At 45.9% G+C, this 13,122-nt stretch overlaps 1 protein-coding gene across 2 annotated transcripts in view; it reads left to right on the top strand.

Moving 5' to 3' along the window:
• TDRD9 (tudor domain containing 9) overlaps nt 1-13,122 on the top strand; it is an 86,039-nt gene that overhangs the window by 8,040 nt on the left and 64,877 nt on the right. For both annotated transcript variants that reach the window (XM_039368940.1, XM_039368939.1), the window contains exon 2: nt 12,910-13,016. In XM_039368940.1, the coding sequence (XP_039224874.1) occupies nt 12,910-13,016 (107 nt within the window). The remainder of the gene's footprint in view (nt 1-12,909; nt 13,017-13,122) is intronic.

The following is a 13,122-nucleotide window of genomic DNA, read 5'->3' as shown; positions in this document are numbered from 1 at the left end:
CCTCACAGCCCATGTAAATAGAATCATGGAGTTGTGTGCCTGGAAATAAAGTAAACAATTACTTCATAAGATTTCATGTGTTTTCATAAGTATACCTTTTCATGGGAATTTTTTTTTTTAAAAAAATCTTCCTCAAATTGTAGGCAGAACAGTTTTAACAGGCTATTACTAAACATATAAAAATGGCCAATTTTACTTATCGTACTGAGCCAGTGTTCTCCAAATTAATCAGGAGTTCTGCATTAGCTCAGAGTTGGTTTATATATTGATAGAAAAATCTGTAGGGGAAGTAATGGCAGAATCTGGGGGTGGAGTTAAAAGAAGGATCAGCCTAGACTCTCCATGTAACCAGAAGCAAGTTAAGGCCACCCCCCTTGAATTCTGTTGACCCTTATCTAATTCTTAGCAGATGCTAACCATTGGTTGAGAATATTCCTGTTCATAGGCGTGAGTAACAATAAATCAGTTTAATTAGACCTCTAGGTGTTGACATCAGATCCTGAAGTTGAAACTCAAGTACTTTGGCCACCTAATGAGAAGGAAGGACTCACTGGAGAAGAGCCTAATCCTGGGAAAGATTGAGGGCAAGAGAAGAAGGGACGACAGAGAATGAGGTGGCTGGATGGAGTCACTGAAGCAGTAGGCGTGAGCTTAAATGGACTCCAGAAGATAGTAGAGGACAGGAAGGCCTGAAGGAACATTATCCATGGAGTCGTGATGGGTCGAACACGACTTCGCAACTAACAACAACAACAACAACAAGGTGCTGACATGATCTTCATGCCTGAGAAGAACTGGCTATAAACTTTTCTCCATTTTCTGTAAATGGATAAGTCACATAAAAGGAAACTGGGAAAATAAATCAGTAAATATCACTGTGCTGTATTTTAGAATAGGGAAATGATCAGTTGGTGTTTTAAAATACAATATGGAGAACAACTTTATGTTAAGACTTTTGTTGCAATGGTCATTAAATGAATGCAGCAGTCATAGTGAATGCCATTATCGTTAAGTAAATGCCACGATTTTTAAGTGAACCCATTGTTCTTCAAACAGAAGGCACGAATCCACAAAGAACCCCAAATTGCATATAAGTTCTGTTTGGAGCAAAAAATGAGAAGTTCTCCAGCACTGGAGATGGAGAATCCACCAATGGTTTAGACTGTGTTCCTGCCCAATCAGATCAAGTCAGCCAAAGTTGCAACACCTGTCCTGGGCTAGAGTGTCCCAGTCTCGACTTGATCTTGCCCAAGACAGACATAGAAAGTTGGCTCTTAGGCAGGTACAGTTTCTATTGGTGGATTCTTTATTCACTATTCTCTTCAGTATTCTGAGACAGTGCTGTATTGAGCACTGTGTTTTTCCTCTCAGTTGGCTGAAGAACTGTTTGCCTTTAACTAGGAACAGAGGCTTTCCAACCATAACGGCTTGAGGCTGAGGGGACTTGCTTCCCCTCTGTAACACAGCCTTCCTCCTCCTCTTGGACAGCACTAGGCTCAGTGCTGCTCCTCAGCCCTCCACAGTTTGATTACCTCTTTTCCAGCCTTTCTTCGTGAGGGTGTAAGGGGATGCCGGCAGCAATACCCCCAGACCTCGTGTGGCCGCCATTTTGAGTGTGGTGGCCATTTTGGTTGTGGTGGCCATTTTGAGTGGTGGCCATTTTGAGTGTGGTGGCCTTTTTGAGCGTGGCGGCCTTTTTGTGTCCCTTATTTGGACTGGGTCTTTCTTGAGGCTGCCATCTTGGGGCCTGCTCTGCACCCTTTTCTCCCCTGTCACCACCTTTTGAGGCCCCTGGAGCCTCACTTTGCACAGGGACCCTGCACGGCCACTGTTGCCTCAAAACAGGCCTGTTAGACTCCTCAGGCCTACTTCCTTCATCTGCTCTAAATACAACCTTACCTGGCTAATCAGTGGTGTCTCCACACCATTCCAAGGCCTGTCAGACCTCAGTCAGTATTTGATCTCCACAGCCACTCAGGTCTGTAATATATCCATTTCACAGCCTGCTTAACAGGATTGGTTCTATCTGGTTTGCTCCTTCTTTCCCGTGCATTTAACCTCCTTGGATTCAATTTCTGGGTTTTTGGTGTCTCCAGGTGTCCCTGAAAACCAGGATTACCCTATTGTGATCCTGGGCCTAATCATATTAACAGCTCTATCTGGGTTCCAGGCGTCCCCTATCATGCGCCTGTTCTTATCCACACGAACAGCTTTATTTGGATTCCAGGTGCCCCTTATCGTGCGTCTGTTCTTATCCAACCAATAGCTGTCTCCGGATACCAGGGGTCTCTTACCGTGCTCCTGTCTCCTACCCGAGAATGGAGGATTCTAGACCCTCCACAAAGGACGTCTTGCCGTCCTCCTTGAGTGCAAAACGCCACAAATCCTCTAATCAAGAGGCCGCAGGTAAGATCTCGGCCAAGGCCAAGGCCAGGTCTATCTCAAAGACCTCCAAGGGAGCTGAAAAACAGGCCAGCAGGAGACACCAAGCCCTAGAGAAGGAATTATCTAAAGCACAGAAACTAGCCAGGTTGGAGACCTCACAGGCCGAAGTGCCTTCCTTTGATCTACCCTTGGGGCCTTCTGCTTCTCCCCTGGGGATATGGTCGACAGAGGAACCTCTCCTGTCTCCTGCACCGGGGGACACGGACTGGGTTCATCCCATTGCTCAGCCCTCTGCTTTACGGTCTCAACACGTGGCCCCTGAAGCTACTTTCACCCCTACTGTGGCCGGGCTTAGGCCGAGTGAACCGGTCTCCCCACGTGGCCCCTGAAGCTACTTTCACCCCTCCTGCGGCCGGGCTTAGGCCGAGTGAACCGGTCTCCCCACGGAGGACCGCCTAGCTGAGATGATTGCACAGGCGGTAGAGCGTGCCCTTGAGGTCAGATCGCAAGCGACTAGGTCAGCCGCAGTCAACTTTCTACACACTCACCAGCTGGCCACTGAGTCCTATCATGCGCCTTCTTCCCCTTCTCAGTCCACCTATTCCAGGGACTCGTCATCTCGCGAATACGAGGCTGATCTGGAGATTCCGATGTCTGAGGAGGAGGAACCTCCTCCTGAGACACCATCACTTAGCAGTCTCTTTAGCCCTTCTTTTTTTGTCCCCCTGCTTCGCAAGGCCACTTCCATGGCACATCTCAGACCGATCCTTCCACGCCAGCAACTTCAGTTACTCCAGACTTGGAGGTGGATCTGAATTTCACCAAACCAGTAACAACACAATACTGCATTCCTTGCCCACCCATGTTCCTCAACGCAGTTTGAAAGCAGTGGGTATCCCCGGCCACTTTTCCCCTTCCAAGTAGCAATGAGAAAAGGCTTTAAAATGTGACCTATGAGCTGGAGGAGGCTCTGGAGGTGCCCGCGGTAGATGAACCTTTAGGTCCCCTTGTGTCTCCAACCATCATTCCTGGTGACATTTCTGAGGCCCTCAAGGCTGAGGACCGTAAATGTGAGCTCTCTTACTGCAGAACACATCAGGCTGCGGTGTGGGCTATCAGAGCAGCTACCTCTGCATCCTTTTTTAACAGGTCTGCTCTTCGCTGGCTTAGACAGCTTCAGGCCAGGATATCGACGGACGATATCTGCATGCATCAAGATCTGAGTAAGATGGTGGCGGCTACAGAGTATGCTTCCGATGCTACCCTCCAGGCAGCCAGATTTTCCTCCAGAGCCATGGCATCCAACGTCACTGGCCGCTGTATACTCTGGTTGAAACACTGGCACGCTGACGCCAAGTCCAAATGGCGCTTATGTTTGGTGAAGCCCTGAATCCTTACCTCAATAAAAATAAAGATAAACGTAAGGTCCTTAATCACCTCCTTAAACGATCAGACAAACGTCCCAACACCTACTCACGGAGGCAGTCCTTTCGCGCAGGAGCCAGGTCAAATTATTCCGAGCCCAATCGGTCTTTCCCTATCAGACAGGACAGACAGGTTTCCAGACCCAGGCAACAATTTCAGGGCAAACGGCCCTTTCACGGGAGTGGCCGCCCATTCCACCGATCCAGGTGACTCTCAGGAGGATCCTCCCATTGGAGGCAGACTCTCTCTCTTTGCCCGCCAGTGGGAAACCACCACCACGGATGCATGGGTCCTAAACACCGTGCGTCACGGACTGTCTCTGGAGTTCATCTCCAACCCCCCGAATCGCTTCATTTCTTGTCCCCAACTAAGAAATCCAACAAAGAAAAGACTTATGCCATTTGTCACCTCTTAAACATAAGGGCCATAGAACTGGTGCCATTGGACCAGAGAGGTCGGGAGTTTTACTCCATCCTCTTCGTCGTCCCCAATGCGTCGGGGATGGAGAGCCATCCTAGATCTAAAGCAGCGGTTCTCAACCTGTGGGTTGCGACCCCATTTGGGGTCGAACGACCATTTCACGGGTCACCAAACAACGCAGTCTGCCATTTTTTCCCCCTTTTCCTTAGCTGTGCTACTTCCTCTTATTCTATTGGCTTTTGAAAGCCAATAGAATAGACTCTATTCAAGAGACTCTATTCTTTTGGCGTTCGAAAGCCAATAGAATATATTGGCTTTCGAAAGCCAATAGAATAGACTCTCTTGAATAGAGTTTAATTCTATTGGCTTTCAAAAGCCAATAGGAATTGTCCAGGCTGTCTCTGCCCTGCTGAGCCCATCAAAAGTCCCAGTCTGCAAACGGTGCTGCAAGTTGTCTGCAGCTAAGGCGAGCTTTCTGGACGTTCTCACCCCTCCCTGCTGAGCAACTAGTAAATGTAAGTAAAAGAGGGCCAGGGGTGGGAGGTGGGAGGCCGGCGGGCGCAGGAAGGGTTGCTGGCACACGTGGGGCCCGACGGGTGGCTTACCTCCCTTGGGCTGGGTCAGCTGGTGGCCCAGCCGGTTGTCGCCCTCTGCCCTCGCTGCCGCGTACCATGGCCACCCAGGAGCGCCTGTGCCTGCCTGCCGCAGCACCGAACGTGTGGTGGCCAAGGTAAGGCTAGCGGGGCAGCGGTGGGTGCAGGGAGGGTTGCTGGCATGCGTGGGGCCCGGTGGGTGGCTTACCTCCCTTGGGCTGGGCCAGCTGGTGGCCCAGCCTTTGGTCGCCCTGCGCCGTCACTGCCGCTTGCCAGACACGCCTTGGCCGGTGCAGGGGGCGGCAACATGCATGCGCAACACTCCCAGGCCGAAGCAGTTGCTGGGCGATGGCCTGCGTGCACCCTTGGCCTGCCCAGGGTGCGCTCCAGCTGCAGGGAAATACAGGTAGTCCTTGACTTACGACCACATGGTTGGGGGTCGTGGCATTAGGAAGGTTGAGGACCACTGATCTAAAGTGATTAAACTATCATCTTGCATACCGCAAATTCAAGATGCAAATGCTCCAGTCCATCTTGGGAAGCGTAAGGGGGGACTATCTGACGTCCATCAACCTCACAGAAGCATACCTTCACATCCTCATCTCTCTCACCCACCGCCTGTTCTACGATTTGCTCACAGGGGACACCATTATCAGTACAGGACACTCCCGTTCGGGCTATCCTCGGCTCCGAGAGTCTTTACCAAGATCATGGCGATTCTAGCAGCTCACCTGAGAATGGTACCAGTCAGAGTCCAGTGCTACCTGGATGACATTCAGGCGGATCTCGCTCAGGCGGATCTCGAACTGGTGATAATGCTGCTCCACGAATCACAGGTTCTTGGTAAACTTCTCCAAGAACCATATGATCCCCGCAACAAGGTTATTACACCTAGGGGCCATCATAGACGTGGTGGAATGCCGGGTCTATTTATCCCAAGAACGCCGGGACAGCATAAGGGAATCGATTCTCCAATTGTGCAGGGGTCGAATGGTAATGTTGGCCAGCCTCTCCCAATTACTGGGGAAGATGATCTCGGCCATTGCGATTGTACCTTGGGCTAGGCTCCACTCCAGGAACCTCCAGTGGTTCCTGCTTCCCTTCCAGAGACTGAACATCAGTTCCTCCAATCGAAGGGTGAGACTTCCGCTTCACATCTCGTGATCCTTTACATGGTGGCTCTCGTCGGCCATGCTCAAGGGGTCTTACTTCAAGAAGCCCGATTGACTCACCTTTACGGCTGACGCCAGCCTGTTCGGCTGGGGAGCGCACCTTCGCTCACAGTGGGTCCAGGGCCGTTGGTCTCACTCCAACCTTCAGCACAATATCAACTGGCTGGAGCTCAGGGCCGTACACCTGGCCCTCTGCCACTTCCGCAGCACAGTGGCGAAGTGTCACGTTCTGGTCTTCATGGACAATGTGGCTGCCAAGGCACACGTGAACTGGCAAGGGGACACCCGATCTTGTGTACTCTTGACCAAGGCACTCCTTGGCTCCTGGGCAGAAGCCAACCTGGCCTCCATCAAGGCCGGCTACATTTCAGGAGAGGCAAACACTCAGGCCGACTTCCTGAGCCGGGCGACGGTGGACCATTCCGAATGGCGCTGCACCCAAGGATCTTCAGGGAGATCTGCCACCGCTTCGGATTGCCAATTCTAGACCTTTTTGCCTCCCCGACAAACACTCATCTCCAGCGATTCTTTTCCTGCTTTCCGTCTCAGGGGCGTAACAGGCGGATGCTCTTTGGAGCCTGTAGCCGGAGGGACTGCTTTACACCTTCCCTCCTCTTCCTCTTCTTCCGGCGGTTGTCCGCAAGCTTCTTCGGGAGAAGGCGGAGGTTCTTCTAGTGGCCCCGTATTGGCCACGGAGACCATGGTTCACTGACCTCGTTAACCTCTCTCTAGCGGTCCCATGGAGGATTCCCCCAGATCGGGTCTCACTCAGCCAGGGGACCCTTCTTCATCCAGATCCCCAATGGCTCCAGTTAGTCATCTGGCACTTGAGCGCTCGATCTTGTCCCAGGAGTCCTGCTCGCCAGGGGTCATTACCATAATCCAGGCCTCCTGTCGATCCTCTACCAACCGTATTTATGAGGCCACGTAGAGGAACTTCTGTTCATGGTGCTCGAACCACTACTTGACCATTCCAGACTTGACAATTCCACATATATTGGATTACCTTTTACAGGGTCTTGAGAGAGGCTTGGCTCCAAACACATTGCGCAGACACTGCTCTCTCCACTGTACTTACCTGTGACTCCGCGGTTTCCCTAGGTCACCATCCCTTGATCCGCTTGTTCATCAAGGGTGCTACTAACACCAAGCCCCATGTAGTGCACAGGTATCCCTCTTGGGACCTGCCGCGAGTTCTTCGGGTTCTAACCAGACTGCCCTTTGATCCCCTCAAGACATGTGATATACATTACGTATCGCACAAGGTCGCATTCCTGGTGGCAATCACCTCTGCGCGACGAATATCAGAATTGGCGGCACTTTCAATCGGAGATGACTTGTGCCTTTTTCACCAGGACTGGGTGGTCCTTCGTCTGGATCCTACCTTCCTTCCTAAGGTCAATGCTCTTTTCCACAGGGCTCAAGAAATCTACTCCCAGATTTCTGTCCTCACCCATCTCATGCCCTGGAACGGCAATGGCACCTTCTGGACTTCCGCAAAACGCTCTGTTGCTACATCTCATGGACAGCTGCCTTCCGTAACTCTGAGGTCCTCTTTGTCTCCTTCCATCCTTCTTCCAAGGGTCGGAAGGTGTCTTCTTCCACGATTGGCAGGTGGATTAGGGCATGTATAGCGGGGGCGTATCAGGCTGAGTCATCGCCAGTTCCACGATGGGTCACGGCCCACTCAACCTGTAGTGCGGCTACTTCTGTGGCCTGGGCCGCTCAGGCGTTTATCGAGGATGTTTGCAAAGTGGCCACATGGTCTTCACCATCTCCCTTTATAAGGCATAAGATTGACAGGTTCGCCTCGGCGGAGTCCTCCTTTGGTAGGATGGTTCTCCAACAGGTAGTACCTCAAAGTGCCACTCCGGACTGGCCTGCTCCCCTCCCTCAGGGACAGTAGGCTTTGGTATGTCCCATTGGTGGATTCTCCATCTCCAGTGCTGGAGAAGGGGTGTTGTCTTACTTGAACGCCTTTTCTCAGCATGGAGATGGAGAATCCACTCCCGCTCTCGCAGATGATTTAGGCCTAGGGCTAGATTTATGAGCCAACACATCTTGCTGTCAATCATGGCTTCGCCTGCATCGAGACTGGGACACTCTAGCCCAGGACAGGCGTTGCAACTTTGGCTGACTTGATCTGATTGGGCAGGAACACAGTCTAAACCCATTGGTGGATTCTCCATCTCCGTGCTGAGAAAAGGCGTTCAGGTAAGACAACGTCCCTTTCCAGAAGTGGGAGGTAAATGAGTGGGATGAGCTAAAACGAGCCAATTGAAATTGAACTGAAGCCTCTTCTTCCCCACCAAAACCTCAACAGCCCCCAGACACCAGAATAGAACCTATCCTATGATAGAACAACATTAGGTTTTTCAGTGATTTATTGTATTTTGAAATAAATATTCAATAGAAGGACAAATGCCTAAAATAGCCTTTGTCTTGGTGTTCTCCATATTTGCTGGCTAAGAAATCCGGGAGTTACATTCACCAGTTTGGAGAAGAATTACATTTTCACTTGTCACTGGATTGGGTTGTTGCTAAAGTGTGGAACAACTGACATTAATGACATAGCTTTTCATTTGTATCTGTTATGGTATTTGGTATTTCATGCCTGTGTCATACAAATTGATACTTAATCATTATAAGAAACAGGTACCGTATTTTTCTGTCTATAAGACGCACCTTGTATAAGACGCTCTGGCATGCGAGTTTCTCCGTGCCAATCAGCTGTTCGGTGGAGTGCCGAACAGCTGAGATCTTGCCCCCTCCCCTCTCCCGTTAGTGGCAAGCCCACAGGGGCTTGACACCTGTACCAGGCGGCATGGCAACACACACAGGCATGCCCTGGGCTGCGGAGGTTACCATTATTTTTCTGTGTATAAGACACTGCAGTTGTATAAGACGCACCTGATTTTTGAACAGGGTGTTTGCAGGAAAAAAATAGCATCTTATACATGGATTTATACGGTATATGAGAGATTTCAGCTGGCACATTTGAGGCTCATTTTTTTTTGTTTTGTTTTATCCAGAGCATTGTGTAAAATTGATTTCATTAATTATGTAAATTTGTATTTATATTAATTTGGTAGCTGGTTGCTTAGTTTTAAACCTTTTGTTTTTACCTGTACTAAGGTACTTAATTATCATTCTTTGTGACTTTTTCATTCAGTTGGAAATAAAACTGGGTGGAAGAATTGTTGTGAGAAAGGAAAGCAATGTATGTTTTTTCTATGACAAATCCCAGATTTAACTGGGATTAAAAGGATCAGCCAATTTGGAAAAGATTGTGTAAGATTCTAGTAATTAAGAGAACATGTTTGTATTCTAAGAAAACCCTTCTGGTTTATATTGTTTCGAACAATATTATTATGTGGAACATAACATCTTTGGACAAAACAGTAAGGTGTTTTTAATGATAGACTGTACAATTAAGGACTAGGGTACAGTATGCCCAAAGTTTTATATGCTCTTGGCAGGATGTGTTTAATGTTCAGAATGAGAAAGGAACTTGTTTGTAATGTTTGTCTCAGAAATAGGTCTTCAAGAGATTCATGTCATATTGGCCAAATTTCAGAAATGAATCTTATTATTAAACTAGCCAAGAGCTGGTCTCCCTGCGCCATAGCATTTTAAAATATCGTTATGCATTGTGCTATATGGCTGCCTGTTAGTTATAATTTTCTTTAGAATAATATGTATGTATGCTAAAGTATAGCATATACATTGGAGAGCATGCTTTATGGGTTAATCAGGCATTGATGGGCTATGTATCATCCATATGTGAGGCTATACTGTATAGAGAGAGGCAGTTTGGTGTAGTTAAGTCACCAGGCTAGAAATTGGAGGCTATGAGTTCTAGTCCTACCTTAGGCAAAAAGCCAGCTGTGCAGCCTTGACAATGGCAAATCACTTCTGAAAAAACCTTGGCAGTAAAGGTTTCTAGTCCTGGAAGTCACAAGAAATTAACATGGATTCAAAAGCACAAAAGAAAATCTGAGTAAAGATATCAATACATATTAAAACTACCATGGATCAGTTTAATTCTGCCCAGAGTTATTCATGCCTTGTTTCTCTTCCAAATGAACTAGTGTAACATGCTGCATGTGGGGCTGCCCTTGAAGAGAATCCAGAATCCTTCAGCTGGGGCAAAATGCAGCAGATGAGAGAGACAGTAAGGAGTGTTCTTAGAAGTACACACAATGCACCTCTACTCATGAGCTGCATTGCTAGTTTATTACAACGTGCAGTTTAAGTACTGGTGTTGATCTTTAAAGCTGTACATATATACATATATGGCAGTATATTGTCACTAATAGAGCATGGCAATCATTAGATGTCTTTATATAATGATATATACAATAGTTTCATGCCATACTTTGAGTGAATGAACAAGAAGGAAAAATGAAGTAAAAAAGATCCTCTGAAAGGTAAAAAACTAGAATGGCTTTCTCAGAAAGATTTCAGCATACATAACATACAAAAAAGTACCAGGCTGAAAACAGCAAGAGACAATGTCCTAAACAGTAATTGGTTCCCATCTGAATTGGATCAGACAAAGGCATTCTGGTGGAAAAGGTTCATGAGGTGTGAGAAAAGGGACACCTTGGGATTGGTCAACTTTTTGTGAGGTGCTAAACCTTGGTAACCCTTGGGGACCATTGCATAAAATGAATGTTCCACGTGAGATTCTTGCCTCATGTTTTTCTGGAGTTCAAGCCTAGTGTAGTCTAGTAAAACTTTGAGTTAGAATATGTGTAGGAAGGTGGGAATGCATGACTTTATGGGTACAGAAAGTAAACAGTGTTGCATATGTTACTATGTGACCAGAGTGAAAATTTTTTAGTGATAGGAGTACTCTCTGGTCTTCTGCATGGTGCAGCAGTAGGCTGAATTAGCCTAGTATTTTGTTGTGTTACATAGCAACCTATCACATATTAATAGGAAGCTCACAAACAGCACAAATTTCATTCAATTTGGTGGGCATAACCAGCTTGTGGCAAATTCTGTAGGATCAGAATATATGAAGAAGTATTTTGTCTTCCCTGAATCTCCCATCATTGTTTTATCTTATGATCTGAGGAAGTGAAATCCTTCACTTTCAATACACTCTTTTGGAGAATTGATAAAGCCTATCGTGTTAGGAATTTAACCTGAGAATCTGCAAATTGGAATATGAATATTTATTTAAGAAACATTGGAATAATACAATAAGTAACACTTAGATCAGAAGATCTTTTTTCATTGATGTTCAAAATTACTGTGACTTGGGTAAACTTACACGATAAATCTAAAATACAGATAAAATAGATATACTGGTAGTTCTCAACTTACAACCGTTTGTTTAGTGACTGACATTACAACAGCGCTGAAAAAAGTGACTTATAACCACTTTTTATATTTATGACCATTGCAGCATTCCCATAGTCGTGTGATTTATATTCAGATGCTTGACAACTGACTCACATATTATGATGGCTGCAATGTCCCAGAATCATGCGATCCTCTTTTATCCCCCCCCTCCGACAAGCAAAGTCAGTGGAGAAACCAGATTCACTTAACAACTATGTTATTAATTTAACAAGTGCAGTGATTCACTTAATGTGGCAAGAAAAGTCATAAAGTGGGTTAAATTCACTTAATAAATTTCTCACTTAGCAACATAAATTTTGGACTCAATTGTAATCGAAAGTTGAGGACTACCTGTACTTACTGTATGTGTGCTATTGCTGATGATGTAATTTCAGTTGTGTGCTACATACAGTATTAAGATAAATTGTGTACTTTGTTCAACAAAGCAGACTTTTGTTAGGTGCTCCCTTACAATGTTTAGGTGCATCTATATTTGCTGTGATAGCACAACTGTGCATTTTCTAGCAAATAGTAATGTGGGTGATAATACAAGTAAGGACATCTAAAGAATGGAAAGACAAGTCTTAGTGCTGTTACCATTTTGAGCAGCATGTTCTTAATCCTTCCCCTTAAAAATAAAGTCCAGGAGATAAAAAAGAGATATACAGGTACTTGGTCAAGAAGAGATTTGTGTTGCATAAGAGCATCAGTATGGCTGAAAGCATACCTTGGGTTAAGCGTGGTTGGCATCTGTTTTACATGAAACCTCCAGTCCTTTCCTTAGGAAGCACTGACGCTGGGATGGAGAATTGGGTATTAAAGTGGAAAATAAGGGCCTAAAATTATTGAAGTTTGTAAAGGGCTGCTGTCAGAAATGCTTGTGTTCAAGAGAGCAATTTCCAGTGGCTTTGCTCCATTTTATTTTTTTCCATTTAAATTTTTATACTTGTCACTTTCTCTTACAACGACATTAATAAAAGGCTGAAATAGTCAGTTCCCTATCATTTTTTTTAAACTATAAGACTGAGTATTATCAGCTCTGATTTAAATTTTCATGCAACATGTCTATTCTTATCTATGCTTGGTGATGGAACTGTATTCGCAGCTTTGGGGTAGGTACTATTTTGCAATAGGCTATGTTCATACAACACACTAATCCAAAAGTAACCACATTATGTCTCAGCATGAATGTTAACTTAGTCAATGTGTCATGATCAGCAGCTGTAATTTTGCCTCATATGTGACATTTCTAGATATTTAATTCCATTGTTTATATGGTTAAAGTTGTCCCTTTTAGTGTTTGCACAGTTTTTTTCCTCCTTTTATCCTCCTTTTTAATAGATTGAGTCAGTTCCTCCTCTTTCTGTGCTTTCTTAGCACTAATAACTTGTTTGGCTTCCCTCTATAGGTTCTTATACACTACTCTATCATCAGTGGATAGGAAAACTGTGGCCCATAACTAATATGCATCTTCAAAAAATTATTCTGTGACGGTACTCAGGGATTGTCAGTCAGATTTTTATTATAAGTTTCCGTTTTAATTCATTTTTTTTTACTTCTAGGAAAACTGTGTTGCAAAGTGATGGAGAGGAATATGTTAAAAGATATAGGCAATTGGAGACAAAAGAACTTGAGACAGCAGGTGATAGCAGGCCTTCCTGTAAACCAGGTATTTTCCCTACTTTCTTCTTATCTTAGAAATCCTCTCCAATCATGCATTGACCATAAAATGGATAGTAAAATGCGGCATTTGGGAAACAGTGGAATAAGATACT

Source organism: Crotalus tigris, unplaced genomic scaffold (assembly GCF_016545835.1).
Source record: "Crotalus tigris isolate CLP2741 ecotype Arizona unplaced genomic scaffold, ASM1654583v1 scf7180000020955.813331, whole genome shotgun sequence".
In the NCBI taxonomy this organism is placed as follows: domain Eukaryota; kingdom Metazoa; phylum Chordata; class Lepidosauria; order Squamata; family Viperidae; genus Crotalus; species Crotalus tigris.
This window is presented reverse-complemented; position numbering and strand designations above follow the sequence as displayed.